Source organism: Macrotis lagotis, chromosome X (assembly GCF_037893015.1).
Source record: "Macrotis lagotis isolate mMagLag1 chromosome X, bilby.v1.9.chrom.fasta, whole genome shotgun sequence".
Classification (NCBI taxonomy): Eukaryota; Metazoa; Chordata; class Mammalia; order Peramelemorphia; family Peramelidae; genus Macrotis; species Macrotis lagotis.
In genome coordinates this window covers 527154860-527175392 of record NC_133666.1, presented here as the reverse complement: position 1 = coordinate 527175392, position 20533 = coordinate 527154860, and the positions used below count along the sequence as shown (strand labels likewise).

At 35.8% G+C, this 20533-nt stretch overlaps 1 protein-coding gene and 1 long non-coding RNA gene across 5 annotated transcripts in view; one reads left to right on the top strand and one right to left on the bottom strand.

Moving 5' to 3' along the window:
- Nucleotides 1–377: 377 nt before the first annotated feature.
- On the bottom strand, nucleotides 378–8924 carry LOC141503075 (uncharacterized). Of its 3 annotated transcripts, none has more exons than XR_012472757.1 (4): nucleotides 8506–8775; nucleotides 8167–8400; nucleotides 1202–1346; nucleotides 378–940 (listed from the first exon to the last, which is right to left on the bottom strand). It is a non-coding gene; the product is annotated as an uncharacterized LOC141503075 (long non-coding RNA). The 3 variants fall into 3 exon arrangements; XR_012472758.1 differs by lacking the exon at nucleotides 1202–1346 and adding an exon at nucleotides 8837–8924 and having other exon boundaries at nucleotides 382–940; nucleotides 8506–8551; XR_012472756.1 differs by lacking the exon at nucleotides 1202–1346 and having other exon boundaries at nucleotides 385–940; nucleotides 8506–8772.
- Nucleotides 8925–9119: 195 nt separating this feature from the next.
- DSP (desmoplakin) overlaps nucleotides 9120–20533 on the top strand; it is a 52963-nt gene continuing 41549 nt past the window's right edge. Inside the window, exon 1 of one of the 2 annotated variants that reach the window (XM_074208202.1) lies at nucleotides 9120–9815. In XM_074208202.1, the coding sequence (XP_074064303.1) occupies nucleotides 9592–9815 (224 nt within the window). In that variant the 5' untranslated portion in view covers nucleotides 9120–9591. The remainder of the gene's footprint in view (nucleotides 9816–20533) is intronic. The other variant, XM_074208203.1, reaches the window with a different exon arrangement.

The following is a 20533-nucleotide window of genomic DNA, read 5'->3' as shown; positions in this document are numbered from 1 at the left end:
ATCGAACTCTGTCTTCCTTACTCCAAGGTCAGTGCTATATCCACTGGGCCACCTCTTGGAGGTAATGGGAAGATATTGAAGGATTTGAGTTGAAAAGTAATGGTCAGACATTATGTCTTTGAGAGATTGTCAATGAGGGAGCAGGGAGACCAATATCTGGTCTAGAGCAGTAATAATATTTTTATTTTCCATTATTCCATGTCTGCAGCAATTTATTTCATATTGTTGGGTTTGTGATCTTTATCACTCTCTTATTATAGGCAGATATATAGGTTTATTTCTTAGCATTTTATAACTGTAAGCTGTATTCTTTACTTCATGGAATGTAAAATAATTGATTTTGTTCACTAGAAATATAAATTAGATATGTATATATATACATACATTCACACACACATATACAAATTATTCATGACTATTTTCATAATTAAGTCCCTCCTCACCTAGTTAGGATCTTTCTGCATTGAAAGACAATTTAAATTGTAGAACTCCTTGGAAGACTCATATTCTGTGGGAAGTGCCTGTAGTCTCATCAAATGAACTTGAGGGATTCATCAAATCGATTAGGGATTCTCCAGATCACTCTGTTACAGATTCCAATATAACACAGTCTTTTTCCAATATGTTTTTCATAAAACTTGAATGTAGTCTTTGTAAGAAAATGATAGTGAGGATAAAGAAAAGACAGTAGAAATGATAAAAAAAACTTGACATCTTTATTTGAATGATAGGAAATATTTAAAGTCACTTTTTATGGTAAACATATTTGAATATTTCAATTGTGTGATCAGTAAGGATACTCCGGACAAAATATCTTTCTTGCCATTGAGTCCTGTGTGACATTCAAATTCTTCCAGGTCTTTGCTCAGGCTGTGCCTCTGCTGTTCCTCTCTTCCCACCTCCTCCTCTTGGAACCTTTAAGGTTCACATCAAGTGTCACCTATTTTAAGAAACTCCAAGTTATTAGTATCATCCTCCCCCATCATATTGTATTTACTTTGGGGTTAACTTTGCTTTGTCATTAGATGCTATTGTTGTCTTTTGCTTTCCTATCACATTCTTCTCTGAATAACCTTTTCTTCCCCAAGCCAGTGAACCTTCCCTTATAATAAAGGTGATTCATTAAATAAACAAAAAAAGTTCAACCAAGTCAACCAACACAGAGATCCTATCTGATACTATATGCTTTTTATTTTATTACCTCTGATATACTTATCTGTGAACATCTTATATCCTTCTCTGGTAGAATGTAAGCTCCTTGTGGGTAGGGACTATCCTTCTATATTTGTATACACAGGACGTCCTTAATGGTTGCTGATGGTTAATGATGATATTATTTTTTGAACCTGTGATGCAGATGGTCACTGTGTCAGTAATTTACAGGAATTTACAGTCTTAGAGAAAAAACCCAATTAACTAATATAAGGGAATTAACCACAATCACATACATGGTAGCTGTAAGATGAAGAATTTGAATTTAGATCTTCCTGAAAGCCATGACAGCCTTCAAATCATTATTTCATTGCTAGAGATTGTTTTTTGGTATTATGCATTTTTAAATAAAATAACAAGTGCTACTTGTGATCTAGTTTCTTCAAATCTCTAATTCTCTAATCTCTCCTATGCAATTATTAATTCCAGTTTGTAATAGAGTTATATGTGTCCCTCCCTGTCTTATCAACCTTACTACCATTTAAATTCCCAGAAGGCATTTTTGAATATTTCACAGTGCCTCTTGTCTATAATAAGTGATGAATACATTTTCTTTGAATTTTATTTTATGCCTTCTATGTATGAAATAAAAAAGTAATAATTGTATTTAACCCCAACTTCAAGATACTTCTAAACAGTTATTGAAAAAATGAAATATTACATTCCTGTTCTTACAGGAACATTGATCTAATCAAAGTCTTTACAAACTAGCAGCTCAGCTATAGCTTTTCTTTCTTTCTTTTTTTCTTCCTTCCTTCCTTTTTCCTTTCTTTTTTAGAAGAAAAAAGGTACGTCCATCTCATTATGTTTCTTGTTTGATTTTCATTTCTGAAGATAAAGTTGATATTTATTATCAAACATATTGGCAGGGCAACTAGGTGGTGTAGTAGCCCTGGAGTCAGAAGGACCTGAGTTCAAATTTGACCTCAGATACTTAATTATCTAGCTCTGTGTACTTGGGCAAGTCACTTAACCCCATTGCCTTTACCAAAAAAAAAATCAAACTTATTGACTTATGACTTTAATTCAGGAATCTTTAAGGTGTTTTGTGTCATAAACCCCTTTGATAGTATGATAAAGCCTATAGACTTCTCAGAATAATATTTTAAAATTAATAAAATAAAATTCATAGGATTATAAAGGAAACCAATTGCACTGCAACATAGTTATCAATTTTTTTTAATGTTCATGGATTCCAGTTTAAGAACCCTTGCTTTAAAATTAGTTTTAACAATGATAAAATAAACAGTTCCTATTTGTTGATATATAAAGACTAGATTTTGTAATCTCCAGAGCACTTGAATTTATTTATAACCATGGTAGAATTAGAAGGTGATAGGAATATCAAATGCACTTTTAAATTCCTTTTAAGTACATCATCAGTCAGTTGAATTTAACTCAACAAACATTTATGAAAGTACTTAATACAAGCAAAGGAACTAAAATTCTATTTTTATTTGTAAAAAAGGTGAATGAACTCTTTTGTCTCAATAATCTTTTTCTTAAATTCTAATCTCTTGCCCTGTAATCTTGAAATTGTGAAAATACTCACCAAACAGGCAGAGTGGCTATTTACTCTAGGGCCAAAAAGCTTTTGTGTGGAACACAGAATATTTTTTACCAAGAAAATACAAAACTTCTATGGAATTCTGAACAGTCAAGGAATTCCTATATTCGAGGTATGTTGATTTTATAATAAATCCAGAATGTGTCTGATTCCTTTTTCATTTCTAGCAAGGTAATTTCTTCTGTCAATGGAGGGAGGGAGAGAGAGAGAGAGAGAGAGAGAGAGAGAGAGAGAGAGAGAGAGAGAGAGAGAGAGAGAGAGAGAGAGAGAGAGAGACTCTACCAATGATTTGCTTTATCAGTTCAAGGGGAGGTAACTATAAGTAAGTGGGTAGAAAAAATAGTTGACTTTAGAAAATGGCTTAACTTTGAGCTATGGTTCATTGACTTTTAAAGTCACAGTAGCAAGAGGCAGTCCGACCCAGTGTCTTGGCATCAAGGTGTCCTGAATTCAAGTCCAACAACAACAGGTACCTACTGCTTTTCAAATTGGGATACCTCTTCAAGTGTATAAGTTGCAAAACACTTAGTCAATTTGCATTGTTAGGAGATGCTTCCTAACCTGGCTTTTCTGGCCCCCCTGAATTCATACGTCCACACCAAAATAACAATAACACCCCAATATCTTATGCTGAGTAACTGACCACTCTGGGATTACTGAATATGAAAACTTTGGAGATGAAGGAACTTTTTCACTTATGTATTCTAAACATCTTAGTTTATAGATTTACAGGCCCAGTGGATAGAACACTAGACCTGGAGTCATGAAGAGTAGAGTTCAAATCTGATCTCAGACATTTACTATCCATGTGTCCCTGTCACTTAACCTTGTTGGCCTCAGTTTCCTCATCTGTAAAACTGTACCCATCACCCTGGGTTACTGTGAAAATCAGATTAGATAATATTTGTAAGACTTAGTACAATGCTTAACACATGACAAATACTGAACAGATCTTATTTCCTTCCTTCCTCAGTTGCTGATCTAGGACTAGGACTCAGGTTTTCTAATTCTGAGGCCAGTGTTTTTTCTACTATTCTATCCTGACTCAAAATGAGGCTTAATATGGACCACTAAGTAATAAATGTAAAGTCCTATGGAGCTTTTTATTTCTTTGTATATGTGTGTTTTTAAAGGATGTATCTTCAGGCTATAAAATTCAGTTAAATGGATTTTTATGTTATTTGTTTTGCAAAGCAGTGGGGTTAAGTGACTTGTCTAAGGTCACATCAGCTAGGTAAGTATTATATGTGTGAGACCAAATTTGAACTCAGGTCCTCCTGACTCCAGGGCCAGTACTCTATCCACTGCACCATCTAGCTGCACCTAGTTAAATGTTTTTAATTTTAATCATTTAATCCAACAGAGAGAAGAATACTGTTGAGGAGAGATGCTCACAAAAACTCATGAATGTGCATTCTGATGTTACCTTGATCATATTGTTACATTGTTACTATATATATATATATATATATATATATATATATATATATATATATATAGAGAGAGAGAGAGAGAGAGAGAGATAGTTCTGCTAGTTACATTATTACAATATGGTCCCATTGGTCACATTGTTACACTATGGTTCCATTGGTTCCATTGAAAGCAATGCTTTTTTGAAAATATTCATTTTATAAACCACAGATGTTTTTAAATTGTACCTTTTCCCTCACCATTATAATACCTCTGGGAGGTTGTCTGGTAACTTGAGAAAGCTTCTATGTTGTAATTAGTGAGTATAAAATCAACGCCCTAAAGATTACTTTTGAATTGACGTGGGATATTTTGGTGGAACTAAGAGTTAACGGCAAGAGATAATATATGACTGCCTGATACTTTTAGGAAGCAAAACAGTACAATATAAAACAATACTACATAACTATCAAGCACTGTTAATAAGAAGAAAAAGAAAGTTAGTTCCTCAAGGAGCTTATAATATAATGGGGAAGACAACACACAAAGGAAGCTGAAAAGTGGGGGTGAGAGTGGGGCAAAGGTGCATAATGATGGTGGAGCTGAATCTAAGGAATGCAGCTGCTGGAAAATGAAGAGTTGTCTGAGCTTCTGAGTCTTTAAATTTGGGCTTTGGGAGAAGATTTTGCTCCTACTCTCAGAAAGACAGAGGCTAACTACTGTCTGTCCTTACAATGAGGGTGGAACTGATGAAGTTTAAATAACAAAACTATTGCAAACCCCTTATATAAATAAAACAACTTTTAAAAATCACTTTATAATGCAGATATTAAAATACAAATGAAGATAGGGATGAAAGACATTTTGCCAATTCACATGTTTTATATTGGCTTTCACCAATCTTTTTCAACCTCAAATAAGTTACAGGAGGTACATATGTCAGCTTTCATTCACTTGCCATATACCAACTTTTAGATTTTTTTGTAGACTTTTTAAAAGCCCCTCACTAGATCTAACTCCACAGTAGATTTGTTTACATATCTTTACTTACTGCTCTCTTTTGCTACTACCTACATGGTCAAGGAAGAGTAGGGATGATATAGGAGGATTTAAGAAGTATAGGGGCAGCTAAGGTGGCACAGTAGATAGAACAAAGCTCTGGAGTCAGGAGGACCTGAGTTCAAATTCAGCCTCAGTTAATTACATTGGGAAAGTCTCTTAATCCCATTGCCTTGCAAAAAAAAATCAGAAAAAAAGTATAAGACATACGGATCAGTAACTTGCCTCAGTATAGATGAATTAAGATGAAATGGCAGCTATCTGCAATTGGATTAAAAGATTTGGATTCCATCTTTTTGAGTTGCTGATCTCTTCCTCATCTCCTCTAATTTCTTAAATCACTATTAACAGACATAAAAAACACTATCCTTTTCCTGTAGGATCTTAGGGACCTTAGGAGTACTTTTGCAGTCACATATTAAAGGAGGTTGATCATTTCCAAAGGAAGCAGATAGAAGTGTGATGAACTTGGAGAAAGGATGAATTATATAGAAGGGCTTACAGGTAATGATCTTGAAGGACACGTGCCTGACCTGAATTCAGAAGACCTGGGTTCCTAGCCCAGCCCTGACACTTACTAGCTATATAATTTTAAGAAGGTTTTTCACTTGTCTTTTCCCACTGGAATATAAACCCCTTGAAGGCAAAGATTATTTTTCTTTAAATTTGTCTTTGTGTTTCCAAAATTTAACAGTGTCTGGCATATAGTGTTCAATAAATGCTTACTGACTAGCCTGAGCATTAGTTTTCTCTTCCGCAAAATGGAGATGATAATACCTGGACAACTTTCCCCTCTCCCCTACAGTTGTGGTAAGTAAAGCATGTTATAAACTTTATAGTAACATAAAAATGTGAGTTATTATTTTTAATCTATCTATATATATATTTATTGAACATCTTTGTGTAAGACAATTCATTACCCTTTCTTCCTTCCTTTCTGTTTTTCTACCAATATACAAATATACTTTGAAAAAGTTAAGACTGAAAAGAGATTTTGGTGCTGGGGGTCTAAAGGTTCTTCTAGATAGTTCTTTATGATTGTAAATTATTTTTGATAACCCAGGATTTTTAGAGATAACAAGTCACCTATAAATAATTATTACTTTTTTGCCATTGTTTATCCTTTTTTAGATAGTATTGCCATTGCAAGTAGCCTAGTTAGTTCTCCTTCTTTTCCTTATTAGAGCACTGAATTTAATAAATATAAATTCAACTACTTGATATTGTTGCTAATACTGGTTTACCTACAAATACATCCCACACCTATCAGTTGTTCAACATATTTCCTTTATTGCTCCAAAATGGTTTATTTGGAGGTTTCTATTCTTTTCTGAAAACTTCCTTATAAATCTTGTCCTGAGAATTAGGAAGCAAGGAGAGTATAAGATAAAGAAGCAGATTTAGGTTTGAATCATGTAAAAAAAAGCTTTCTAACAATTAGTGGAAACTAAAATTGGGATGAGGTGCTTCAGGAGGCAGTGGTCTACAAAAGGTCTAGATCACATTTTTGTTGCTATTCAGGTGTTTCAGTTGTGTCCAATTTTTCATGACCTCTTTTGGGGTTTTTTGACAAAGATATTGGAGTGGTTTGTCATTTACTTCTCCCGATTATTTTACAGATAATAAACTGAGGCAAATAGAGTTAAGGGTCACATAGCTATTGTGTCTGAGAGCAGATTTGAATTCAAGGATTTTAAGTCTTTCTGACTCAAATCATGATACTCTAGGCACTTTAACACCAAACTGCCCTGATCTATATAAGTTAATCACTTTTAGGGATGTGACAGAAGGGATTGCTATTTAGGTAAGGTCCATTCCAATTCTGAGAGTTTGTGATCCTACATTTACCAAGCCTAAGTTTTCAGTTTCTAGACTGAATCCAAAAAGGGTTGTCCTGAGTGTGCAGAGTCTATCACTTATACAGATATCCAAGTAGCATTTTAATAGCTATGCTACTACATATACATTTTCTTAGACTTACTGGAGGAAAGGGTTCACGTCATTTAAAAAAGTCCACAAAGGAACATTATCACCAGGAGAAATATTCTCCATAGCTATTTTCTTCTTGAAATCTAAATATTAACTAATGTTACTTGGGAGAGAGAGAGAGAGAGAACATTACTATCTAGGTTTATTAAACCAGGCTTAGGATGTTTTCCAACATAGTAAAATACAATAAAACTTGGACTGTCAAAATATTCTCTACTGAAGGGAAATAGCCTAGAATAAAGTGAGGATTACTAGCCTGGGCTAGACTGTCACTTATAGCAGAGTGACCTTGGAGTAAGTCATTTAATTTCTTTGGGCTTAAATTCTTATTCTGTCAATATGAGATTAGACTAACAACATTAAAACTACAAATCACAGAACTTGAAAAATAGAAGGAACTTTATATCAACTAGTTTAACACTTTCAAAGAGCAGAAGAAAAAATAGATAACTTTCTTATTCTAAAGTTTTATGAATCAACACTATTGCTAGTTGCAGGAATAGTTCTGTAGATTACTGTGGTCACACACCATTAAGAAGAAATGGACTTGGAAATATGAAGTTTGGGATGGAGAGGAATTGATGAAATAAAAGTACAATGTGCTTTTTTAAAACTTGAAAAGGGTTTTTTAAAATTCCTCTCTAAAATTGATGCCTTTCCCCATTCTTCAAATTAAGAGACCTAGTTCCCTCTTGACATTAATGTGCTTTGCATTTATTTGTCTACTTTATAGCCATCCAATAGCCTGTAAATTCCTGGAGAGCACAGACAACATTGATTTTTGTCTATCCATCCCTAGCTTCTAGACTAGTAACTCACACATAATTGCTTAGGAAATGTAGAATTAAATTCAACATCATTTATACTGAATAGATAATTTTTCGAAGGATTAAAAAAAAACAGCGAATTGCACTGTATTCTTAGTGTACCTTATTGAAAAAAAAAGGTGTCTTCTCAAAAGGAGGTTAAGTAATGTTGCTGATAAAACTGTTTATTGTTGCTTGTCCTTCGTTCTCAAAGAGGACCATGACTTCAGGAAGGTGATACCATGACTTTTCAAGTGAATCGGATTTAGGTGAGGCAGAGCTGTGTAAAGTCACCAGCTTCAGTCTCTCCTCCCCAGCCACACTGATTGATTTCTCCAGGGATTGATGTCTGTCTTTCTAAAATAATCAAGATAGAAGAATATCAAAAATTATATTTAATATACTTTATCATAGGTAATTAAATATAGAGTAAGAAACAATCAGAAAATTCAAAAGACTTACTTGGGATTGTGTACACGGTTTATGAATACATAACCCAGATCAACTCCTTAAAAAAATAATAATCAAGAAAAAATAGACACATTAAGGCAGGTCCCAGGATAATTCGAACAGAAGATTCACCCCTCCCCCATCCCCAATTTTATAGCTATTTCTTAAATTGGCAGCTTCCCATGTTGTAAAGTCCTAGGTAAACTTCCAAAGCTGAAATAGTCCGTTTTCTGTTTTGCTCGGAGAACAGATGCCCCCAAAGGCTCCATCTTCCCTCCGGGCCCTCACCTCCCCCTCCCCAAGCAGAGATGATTCTTGTTAGGATTCTTCGCTTGAGCCTTACCTCCAGGAATCACCAGCTCGAAGGGCGGAGCTAGTTGGGCAGGGCTCAGGTGCTGAGCGGAACCGAAGGAGCCGGGCCAGGTTCGCAGGCTGGGCGGGCCTGGGAGGGGGGGGTGGGGACTGTGGGAAGGGACCAGGGCAGCCTGCGCTTCCGAGACCGCCAGGAGCTAGGGGGAGGAGCTGGGAGAAGACTGGGCCAGAGCTCCGGGCTGGTAGGTGGGGGAGGCGCGGCTCCGCTGCTCCGCCACGCCTGGGTGTGTTCTTTAAAAAAAATCGACTTAGAAGAAAAAGAAATCAGGCAGGTGTGGCTTGGCCTTTCCTGTGCCAGCGGGGAGGAGACTTAGCGTCCACCACCGACCAACACCAACACCCAGCGCGTACCTAGCTTCTCTGCTCCAGCATCCACCCGGGAGCAACCACTTTTCCTCCTTTGTGGAAGCCAGACCTCGTCACTACCACCGCTGCACCTTTGCCAGGCTCTGCCCCGGCCCCCTGGTGGGGTTTTCTCTTAGTCCTCCGTTTGCTCTCCCTTCCCCACATCGACCTCCGCAGTGCACCCAACCCTGCCCCCGGAGCGGCGGGGAGGAGAGGAAAGGCAGAATCAAAAGAGCCGCTGTCCCCTCCTGCAGAGTTCTTTGGGGAATTTAGGGTCTTTTTCCTTTTTTTTTTTTAATTAAGTTCCTTGGGTTTCTTTCTCGTTCGCACAACTTTCGCTTATGCCTCAGCCTTAAATCTTTCTACTGAATTTTGGCCAAGATGAGTTGCAACGGAGGATCTCATACCCGGCTCAATACCCTGGGCCGGATGACCCGTGCGGAGTCCGGCCCCGACCTGCGCTGTGAGATGACCTACGGAGGAGGCGGAGGAGGCGGCTTCGGTGGCGGCGGCGGCGGCGTCTGCGGCGGGGGCGGGGGATCCAACAACAAGATGTATTACATGCGGAGGTGTGCGGTGAACGACCAGAACTCCGACGGCTACTGGTGGGTACCCGCAAGGGCGCTCTCTGGCCCTTCCCGGCGCTTGCAGGGGGCCGCCCGGGAAGGACACTTTCTGTGGGGTCAGATCCCTGTTCCAAGAGGGGACAGGACACTTCCCCCTTCTCAGCCTTTATCCTTCGAAAGATCCTTGATTCCATTCTCGTGGGTACTCTCTCCAAAGACCGAGATCTCGATTTTTCCCGTATTTTTAAGAGGGATTAAATTTAATTTTAAAAACTTAATTAAAATTTTTTAAATTTAATTAAAATTTTTTTTTAAAAAGCAACTTCCCCATCACACTTTTTTTTTTTTAAGGAAATAGCGATAGAAATAAAGTCGAGCTCCCTTTTCTTGTAGGACTCTGCGGAGTTTCTGTACGCTTCTAGGGTGACTGATGGGAATGGTGTGGGAGGTGCATGCATGTCTGTTTTCCCCTACAAAGACCGGTTTGGCTGGGACTCCTCCGCCTTTGCTCAATCACAGTGGGTGTTTAAAATGAAGATATCAGCTCTCTTCTCACCTACCTGGGAGTGGGGCGTCTTTTATTGTGCTTTTGAGGAGGAAGCTAGGGGAGAAGGGGGAAAGGGGGGAAGGGAATATCGGTCCTTATCTAGTCCGCCCCCATTCTAATCTATTTGCTGTCTATTAGGGAGGGGAAGAGAGGACTTGAGACAGATGTGTTCTTTGCCTCTGGATTGTGTTTGAAGAAAATCTAGTCTAATTGATTTTTGTCAATTATCTAGTAGGTTGCCTGGCTCTTATTAAATGATTGTTGATTGGTTTTATTAGGAGGCAAGGTATTGCTGTTAAAACAAAATTACCCCTTCTTCCCCTAAAATAAGCATCCATTTTAAAGATTACAAAAGAAAATGATTTCTGGTCCCCCACCCCTCCTCCCCACACCTCCCGCTCTGGTGTTTGGATTTGGGGGATGCGAGATTGCTCACTAATCTGCCTGGTCCCAGTATAGCTCAAACTGAGTTTTGTCATTCACACCAAGTCTCCCAGAGCTCCTTAGGTAGGGTTTCCACCTCTGCTTTCCAGCGGAGCTAGGGTAGGAGACGGAGATACTGGCGAGTTTCCCTCTCACCTGTCTGCTGAGAATTCCGTCGTGTTATCCCCCTTCTAATCTCACCCCCCATCCCCGGAGCATACTGTCCCCCTCCCAACTGCCAGAATGTTTCCGGGTACTGCTGTCATCCCTTTCCCAGCCAGAAGGAGATGAAACGGAACCCATTCATAGGTTCCGAGGCACGTACCAGAATGTCCAAATTAAGAGGAACTCGAACTTGTAAAGGATTTTCAGGAAAATTAGGATATCCCGAAGTACCTTTCACTCCCTGGCCTAAACCCCCAGATGCTGCAGAAGTACTCTGCTCCCGGAGGCAAGCTACCGGTGTTTGTGAACAACCGACGCCCTAGCCACCCCAGGAAGGCCGTGATTTAGTATTCTTTTTTGCAATACTGATGAACCATAAGGAAAGGGAGAAATGATTTAAATTGGTGAATAGAGTGCTTTTTGTTTGGGGAGGCATATATCCTGTGTCATCAAAGGAAGGTTTCCAGGGCTGTAGAGGGTCCCCAACAAGTGTGCAGTTCCTGAGAAATGGCTTGTAAAGGGCAACGAATGGGACGCTGGCCCTTTTCAACCACCTCCAGCCTTGTTGTTGACTCCTGGAATGGCGTCTGGCGACTCTGGGAGGGCTGGAAAGCAACGAACTAGTCGGATTATATTGGGGGAAAGAGATCAGCTAATGGGATTTTTCGTGATCCGGTTTTTCTTGTATTTCTTGGAGTGTGGAGCTTATAGTAAATTCAGTATTCTGTCAGTTCGTTCTCTTTTACTAGCTTCAACTAGCTCTTTCTTTCCTCCTTCCACACCTTAGGAAAAGGAGGATCTGGGGTGCTTTGCTCCATTGTGGCCTTAGGCTGGGGTGGAGCTGAACCACCCTGAAAACCCTCAAGATTTTCGGTTTGAAAGTAGTTTTTAAAACTCTTAAACTACTTTCCACTTGGGTTTAATTTATTTTCAAAGTATCTTGTTTGTACTAAATATTTTTGTTGTCGACCACGATTGTCAATCATTTTAAAATTACTTTTCTGAATCGGGGGTTTTCAAAGAAAAAGAAGCCAAGCTACAATGGAATGAAGTTGGAATTTTCCTGTAGATATTTTTAGGTTAATTATTAAGGATTTTTAAAAAAGAAATTTGCCAACTTTAAAAGACCCCCCCCCATTTTTCCTTCATATTACCTTTATTCAAAATGCACACTCTTTTTCTTTATCTATGAATTTGCAACTCAATCAAAATTTATAGAGGGTCTTGAAAGTCTTTGAACATAGCAGAGTTATTTAATATTCAGTAAAATTTTATGTTTTAAAAACAGTGAATGTTTTAATTTGCTCCTCTAGATCTAAAGCCCTGAAAATGCTTCTTTAAAATGAAAAAATAATCAGTCAATAGAATACTTTATCTTAGCCAGTTAAGATATTATAGAAAAATGTTATTTTATTTACATTGTAAAATTAATAATGATTGATAGCCATTATTTACTGAGAAAAAATATTCTGGGAGATAACTCATTTTTAAAAGCCCAACAATTTCTTTTGTTCTGTTTTTTTCCCAATGAATTCCTTTAATAATAGCAAGATTTACATATTCTGTTGGTGGGGAAAAACAGACACATAAACAGGTAACCTAATTTTCATGAAACATTGTTATTTTACCTGTTGGCATCGATTTTTCTCTTTAAAAAATTGTACTTGTGATGCAGCTTAATTTGGTCATCACTTGGCTCAGTATGCACATAGTCATAGGATTGACATGCATTAGCATGCTCTCATTCTTTTAGAGCATGTAATAAAATTTTTGTAGACCTGTTCTAACCTGTATTTGTGAGAGTTTAGTGGTAATAATATTATCTAGGGGAGGGCAAGTAGAGGAGAGAAAATAATAACAAAAGCAATAATAATGATTTTTTACTTTTATGTATAAATATTATACTAATGATCTACTATCATAAATCACTTTTTTTCCTAATAGTGGCAGTGTAGATTCAACCAGTCATCTGTAAACAGTGGCATGCAAATTTGGGGAAGCTCACTAAGCTAAGACTAAGTCCATGGGAAACTGTAAAGCTAACTCATACAAATGGGAATGGACTATCAGCACTATATTTCCCAGACAGTATCAATATCAGACTGAAATTTCCCCCTCCCCCCAAAACAATAAGTAATAACTTATTAGAGCCAAAAAAACATTGATTGAGTACTGAGTCTTAGCTTTATTAATAAGGATCATTTTTCACGTATAAACTGTACTGTTTCCTGAGAAGATTGGGTGTAAATGAAATAATTTGCAAACATAAAACATAAGCCTTTATTTTTCTTAGGGCTTTTTCTGACTATTCTTTGACATAAAATGTTTCTTTAAAGAAAACTATATCTGTATAAACCACTTTAAAAAACAACCAAGGACTTAATTTGTTAAAGAGGCTATTATTTAATAAACTAAAAGTATGACTGAATTAAACTAGCTACTTTCAAAATAATGAGTAGCTTGACAGAATTTAATATTTTCTCCAATTTAGTTTTCCAATATCTATCAGATTTTAGATATTCTTTGTTTTTAATAGCAGCATATTTAAGTAACAAATTCTTTCCCATCTTTAGGTTGAGTGGGGGTTATTTGAACTGTGTATAACCCTTTTTCTACACAGTGTGATTTGACACTACATTGCCATGGTGCTCAGTAAATGTTCGCTTAACAAAAATTGGATGGTACCTAGAAAAATTAACTTTATATTTCATTTACACAGGACTTTTTTGTATCTTTTCTTTCAGTAAAACAGAACCAACTTGTTTTCATGAAAAGAAATCACATCTATATGCAATGCAATTTTATCATAACAAAAATAAGTAAATACCATCCAGGCTAGACTGAAAGCCCAATCACATATTTATATTCCTCCTTGGTGTCAAGATGGATTTGCCCAAAGATTAAAAGCAGAACAATTGAGACATGTGTACTGTTAATAATTGTTTTGCCCTGTGTAGCTCTTTGATATTTGTTCTTTTAATTTCCATGGTTTCAAAATCCTTAGTATACTATTACCTTGATATATATAAGTCATTTCAGGTTATTTATGAGACTTATAAGCATAGAATCTTAGTATCAGGAGTGATATAGATCATCCAGGTCCAACCTTCTAATTTAAAAAAAAATTAAATAAGAAACTGAAGTCCAGAATGGGTAAGTGATATATTAAAGTTTAGTCACTTAGCTGAATCATAGGATAATAGATGCAGAACTAGAAGGTATCTTAGAGGTCATCTAGGCCAACTCTCTCATTTTTAGAGATGAGGAAACCCAGTTCCAGGGAAGGAGTTTAAGGTATTTATTTCCCTAAGGTTACTCAGGTAGTGAGTGGCAGAATCAGGATTCAAACTCAGGTCCTAAAACAAGCCTTTTTATTTTTTATTGCCTTTTTATCAACTTAAATTATTAAAAATTATTAAATTATTTTTGAAAACTTGATATCTTGTTAACAAGATCTTGTTAACAACAAGCATCTCACTAAAATAAATATTTCTTTTTTTTAAATAAATATTTCTAAAGCTCAAACAGTACTCTTATTTCTTGGGACAGTCAATAAAATGTCAATAGCTAATGAATTAAACACCATCTTACATCTAGTCATAAAAAGTGACTCTGGCATTGCCCTCTGCAAAATTTAGATGTTCATTTAGGCAATCTCTTAATTACATAGTTAGATGGTATAAGTTAAATAGTAAAACCACAAACAGGAGGAACTGAAGAATTTTAGCTCTAACTCCTAAACAACAAATATAAGCATTTCAATTTCATCTGTTGGTTATCCCTCCACTGATGCAGAGAGAAATCCCTCTGTGTTTTCCTAAATGGTTTAATGAGTGGTCAAAACTATGTACCAGCCCTTTCATGATGAGCATGTACCAATTAGGTGATTACTAAGTTGAAACTCAAAATATACTTTCAAAAATCAGACTAGTTGTTGGATTGTTTTTTTGCTGTTGTTTTGAAAATGTGTTAAGCAAATTTTAATTTTGCCTGTTGCTTTACCTGTTATACTTCCTCTAGCTACATCCTTATTAAATATTTGATTTTTTAAAAATTCATTCCATTCACTCAGTTTTCTTTTGCAGCTTCCAATTCTTTAGTCTACTTGACAGAAATGCAATTTGAGTTTAATGTGGTGTTACATAAGCATACTAAATTATGGCCTAATTCTATCTAATGAGTTCTACCAGTGGCTTTCCCCTCAGTATGGACATATTCTGATTGTTACTCAGAGAATTTAAATGTCCTGGGAAGAAAAGAAGAAGAAAAAAGATTGCTGATGCCTCAGTGCCAAATGCTGAGTTTTCAGGGTGGGGTTAAGGAGGGACTGGGTGTGACTTTGGGATTCCATCTCCCAAAAGTGGTAAAACAACCAGTCTTTCCAGACTAGGAGGCTCTAGAAGCACTGTCTTCAAGAGTCTGAGGTTTGGTTCTAAGCTCACCACTGCTGGATAGGACCATACTAGCCATCCTTCCCATTTCTTCTATTTATCATCCAATAATTGAGGAAAGGGCCCACAGTCATCTTAGCATTCAATATTGCAGCTAAATTCAGTAGACTACAAGTGCTACTGCTCAATGGATCCTTTCTTCAGAATTTTGCAAAAATATTTCAATTTAAATTATTTTTTCCACTTGCCTTTTTATTTTTTCTTGCCTTTTTATCATTTTAAATTATTAAAAATTATTAAATTATTTTTGAAACTTGAGATCTTGTTAACAAGATCTTGTTAACAACAAGCATCTCACTAAAATAAATATTTCTAAAGCTCAAACAGTACTCTTATTTCTTGGGACAGTCAGTAAAATATCAATAGCTAATGAATTAAACACCATCTTACATCTAGTCATAACTTTAGGTCTGAAGGACCCTAGAATGGTGATTAGAGCTCTTTATAATGTGACTCCAGCTCTCCTTTAACTGGCTTATTGTCCTCTCCTTCATATAGTTTGAGTTCAAAGTCTAATTGATCCTCTTGTACCTGTCCTATCTTTGTGCCTTTGTAAAGATACTCCGAAATGTGTGGAAAGCACTCCTTTCTTCTAACTCATAGAAATCTTTCTTTCTTCAAAACTTACTTCAAAAGCCATCTCTTGAAGTCTATCCTGATTCTTACAGTTGTAGGTTCCACTCCCTAAATATTTTGTATTTCTTTTTTTTTAATGCATATGTTTCTTCTCAACAAGAATGTAACTATAAAGACTTGATAAAGTTGTACTTACAAATCTTTGGTTCTTGAGTATAAGATCCTTTTTTTTTATAAAAATTAATAAACATTTATATTCTCTCTTTCTTCTCTGTCCCCCCCACCCTCAAAAAATAAAAAGAAAACAAAACCTTTGTAATAAACACACAGTATGAGAAAACAAATTACCATATGGTCACATCCAGAAATGTGTATCTCATTCTGTATATTTAGTCCATTATCTCTCCATCAGGAATTGAGTAGAATTCTCCATCTTTGGTCCTCTGGAATCATGACTGATCATTGTGTTGATCAAAGTTCTTAAATCCTACATAAGATCTTTCTAATAATTTACCTGGCACTCAGTACCATGTCTTACAACAAATAAATATTTGTTGGATGAATTAATGAATAGCATCTGAAAAAAATCAGCTTGTATGTAATTGTGTAAGAAGGACTACTGAAATGTGCTTAAAAGCAATTTAAGTTCATGTAGAAGAAGTGTGTTGTTTAGTTGTTTAGTTGTGTTGGAATTGACAGGTTCCAGAAAATAATTACAGATTACTCATAAAATAAAAGAAAGAAAACTCAATTTTCAGAGGTTTCTTTTCTTTTTTTTTTTGTAAGTCAAATGAGATTAAGTGGCTTGCCCAAGGCCACATGGCTAGGTAATTATTAAGTGTCTGAGATCGGATTTGAACCCAGGTACTCCTGACTCCAGGTGCTTTATCCACTGCGCCACCTAGCCGCCCCTAGAGGTTTCTTCATTTTTTTTGAAACCTTATATAGACCCTGGCACCAAATTGCTCACTTTCATTAAATTATCTGAGTAGATGTGGTCTTTTAGATATTCTTGAGAGACAGCTTAGCAAAGATCATAAAAAACTGATCTCAGAGATAGGAAGACAGGGAATCAAGTTTCAGTTCTGACACAATGACTATGTAACCCTGGGCAAGTTAGTTTGACTTTTTAATTTTGTAGGCAGCTCTCTATGGTTATAAATTGCTGAGAAGATGTGGCCTTGAAGTGATATGGGGAGTTTCCTCATCTGAGAGTTGCTAGCTCCATTGAAGATCCATTTTCTATCCCTAGGTATTCTTAGAAACTCCTAAAACTCCCAAATTTACTTGTCTTTTAATTCCCCTAATATTTTCATCTAAGATGACTTGAGTATGTATATTATATATATATATATATATATATATATATATATATATATATATATATATATATGAAACTAAAAAAAAAAAAACCACCCAAAAACAAACAAGCCCAAGCACAATGAAATCTTCGAAACTTGCCAGGTGTGAAGATATCCTTGTTATGCTAATTAATGTGATCAACCTTTTTTTCCCATTACTTCTGCTGCCCCCAGACCAAGATAACTCATCAAAAAATTCCAAACCATCACCAAACTGGGATTTATCCTTAATGGAGGGATAAAATTTTGGATCCTTTAACTTTTTTAAGTGGAAGGACTTTAGAAAGAGATCAGATGAGGAAAGTACTTGAGAAAATTGCTTTGAGATTTATAATTCATTAAATAAATGTGCTTTATTGGTTCTGTTTTTCAAGGAAGTTAATCACAGAACCTTATGTGTTATATCATTATTGGAATTTTCATAAATATGATCATATCTTTTTTTTGGTAGACTTAGTATTACAAGACAAAATTACAGTTTTGCTTTGATCTTGTAATCTAAACTGCTCTCTCCATTGTGCCCCTGATTGTCCTATCAACTTAGATATGGCTTATTAAAAATCACTTAATTATAAGAAGCTATTATTAAATTAAAAATAAAATAAATTGTTAATTTAAAAATGGGATTTAAAGCTACAAGGAATCTTCCATACATACTGTCAAGTTCAACATCTTCAGGAAACTGAGAGATGAAGTCACTTGCACAACATCACAGGTAGCTAGTAGAAATGATGGGTTTTTGATTCCAAATCAGTAGTCCTCTCTTTCTGCTATACCCCATTATATTTGTCAATATGTGGATCTTGGGTTTTTTTCAATTTTTTTTTTTTTTTTTAGTTTTTACATGGAGTGGACTTAAGCGACTTGCCCAAAGTCACAAAGCTAGGTAATTATTATGTCTGAGACTGCATTTGAACTCAGGTCCTCCTGACTCCAGGACAGGTGCCCTATCCACTGCACTACCTAGCTGCCCCTTTCAGTTTTTAAAAAAATTATTTAAGGCAATGTGGTTTGAGTGACTTGCCCAAGGTCACACAGCTAGGCAATTATTAAGTGTCTGAGGTTGGATTTGAACTCCTATCTTCCTACTCCAAAGCCAATGCCCTATCCACTGCTCCATCTAGCTGCCTGTATCTTATTTTTTTAAACACAAGGGTGATGCATTTAAAGAGAGTAAAATCAAAAAGTAAAAATTTAAGAAGCAGTTAAAACTCACATGCATGTTCATGTTATTTGTTTTGGATTTTATTCTAGAGGAAGTTTTCCTTTTAGCAGTTGGAAAAGATACAATCCTGGAACCTTGCTTAAACAAGTTTGAAGTGAACTTTTTTTTTTTTTTAGTTTTTGTGTTAGATGTTTTGGAGGGAACAAAACTATATAAGATGGTTCTTCCTCATTCCGTGTTAGATATTAAGACATGTGTGAAAGTATCATCAATGCTGTAAGGCAAAAATAATATGTTGGTGAGGAAGAGAGTTGTGGAAGAAGGGAGATGGTTTTTTTTTTAAGGTTTTTGCAAGGCAAATGGGGTTAAGTGGCTTGCCCAAGGCCACACAGCTAGGTAATTATTAAGTGTCTGAGACTGGATTTGAACCCAGGTACTCCTGACTCCAAGGCTGGTGCTTTATCCACTATGCCACCTAGCCGCCCCTTGAAGTGAACTTTTAAAAAATTTTAACACACATAGGCTGTTTGAAGGATGAATTATTTGCTTTTGTGAGCCTGAGTATAAAAGATAATTCTTTTTTCTTTTTTTTAAACTTTTTTTAAAAAATGGTATCTCCCCCCCCAAGTTATTTATCAAGACAGATTTTAGCATTCATTTTCCAAGATTTTGAGTTCCAATTTTTCTTACCTCCTCTCTTCCTCCTTCTGTTTCTGATTTTGGTAGGCAATTTGATATGGGTTATACATTTTCTCTCATGGAAAATATATTTCTACAAATTGTCACAGTTGTGAAAGAGGAAACAGATCAAAAGCAAAAATACCATGAAAAAGAATAAAGTAAAAAAAATATGTTTCGATCTGCATTCAGTTCTTTATCTAGATGTGGCTAGCATTTTCCTTTATGAGTCATTTGTACTTGCTTTAGATGATTGTGTTGTTGAGAAGAGCTGTGTCATTCATAGTTGGTCTTCACACAATGTTGCTAATACTATGCGTAATGTTTTCTTGGTTCTACTTCTTTCACTTTCTATCAGTTCATACAAGTCTTTCCAGGTTTTTCCTGAAATCTACCTGTTTATCATTTCTTATTGCACAATAGTGTTCTATTACATTCATATACCACAGCTTGTTCAGCTTGTTCAGCCAGTTGATGGGCATCCCCTCAATTTTTAATGTTTTGCCACCAAGGAAAGGGCTGCTATAAATAATTTTATGCATGTAGGTCCCTTTCCCTTTTTTATATCATTTCCAACTTTTAAAAGAACATTTTCTAAAAAGGAAAAAAAAAGTTAATTTCTTTAGGGTAACTATTCAATGTAATTTTGTTTAATTTTTAAAAGAAATTAACATTCTTTTGCTTTCTCTGCTTAAATTAATGAATTACCTTTCTTTTTATGTTAGGAAACATAATTATTTAGTGGATAGATCTCTGGAGATGGACCAGAGGATCCATATCAAAATCCCAGTTTTGCTGCGATCCTGGAATTTGAATTACAGTTTATTATTATTTCAACGTGTAAAACAGAATAACGGATTTCAAAATTATTTCTCCAACTTGAAGATTTTATTTTATTACCCTAATGGGGCTTTTGATATAGGTTCATTTAAAAATTGTGCAAAATTTTGTTTTCTTACATACATAATAGAAAAAAAGAAAAAGTTTTAAAAAGATATTAGTGACACATTTGTGTGCTGTATACATTTACTTCTGGAAAGCTTTAAGTATGAATAAGCCACCAAATAGAATTTTTTAGAATTCACACAGAAGTAACAGTAGAATCATTAGACATAGCTCCTAAGATTATCAGGTGCATGTTCCAATTAGGAAGACCATACTGTTGTTCAGGGGAAGAATAAGCCTGTATTTTTGATTGAAGAGGAAGGAATTTTAAAGATTATTTAGTCCATCCTCTTTTTTTTCTACCCATGAGGAGATTTGGGCCTAGAGAGGTAAAGTGACTTGCTTCTGATCATTCAGTAATTTATTGCAGACTGGACACTGAAACTCAGGGTCTTAACTCTTTCTGCCACAAAGAGATCAAACTGTTCTCTTATGGGGTCATCAAT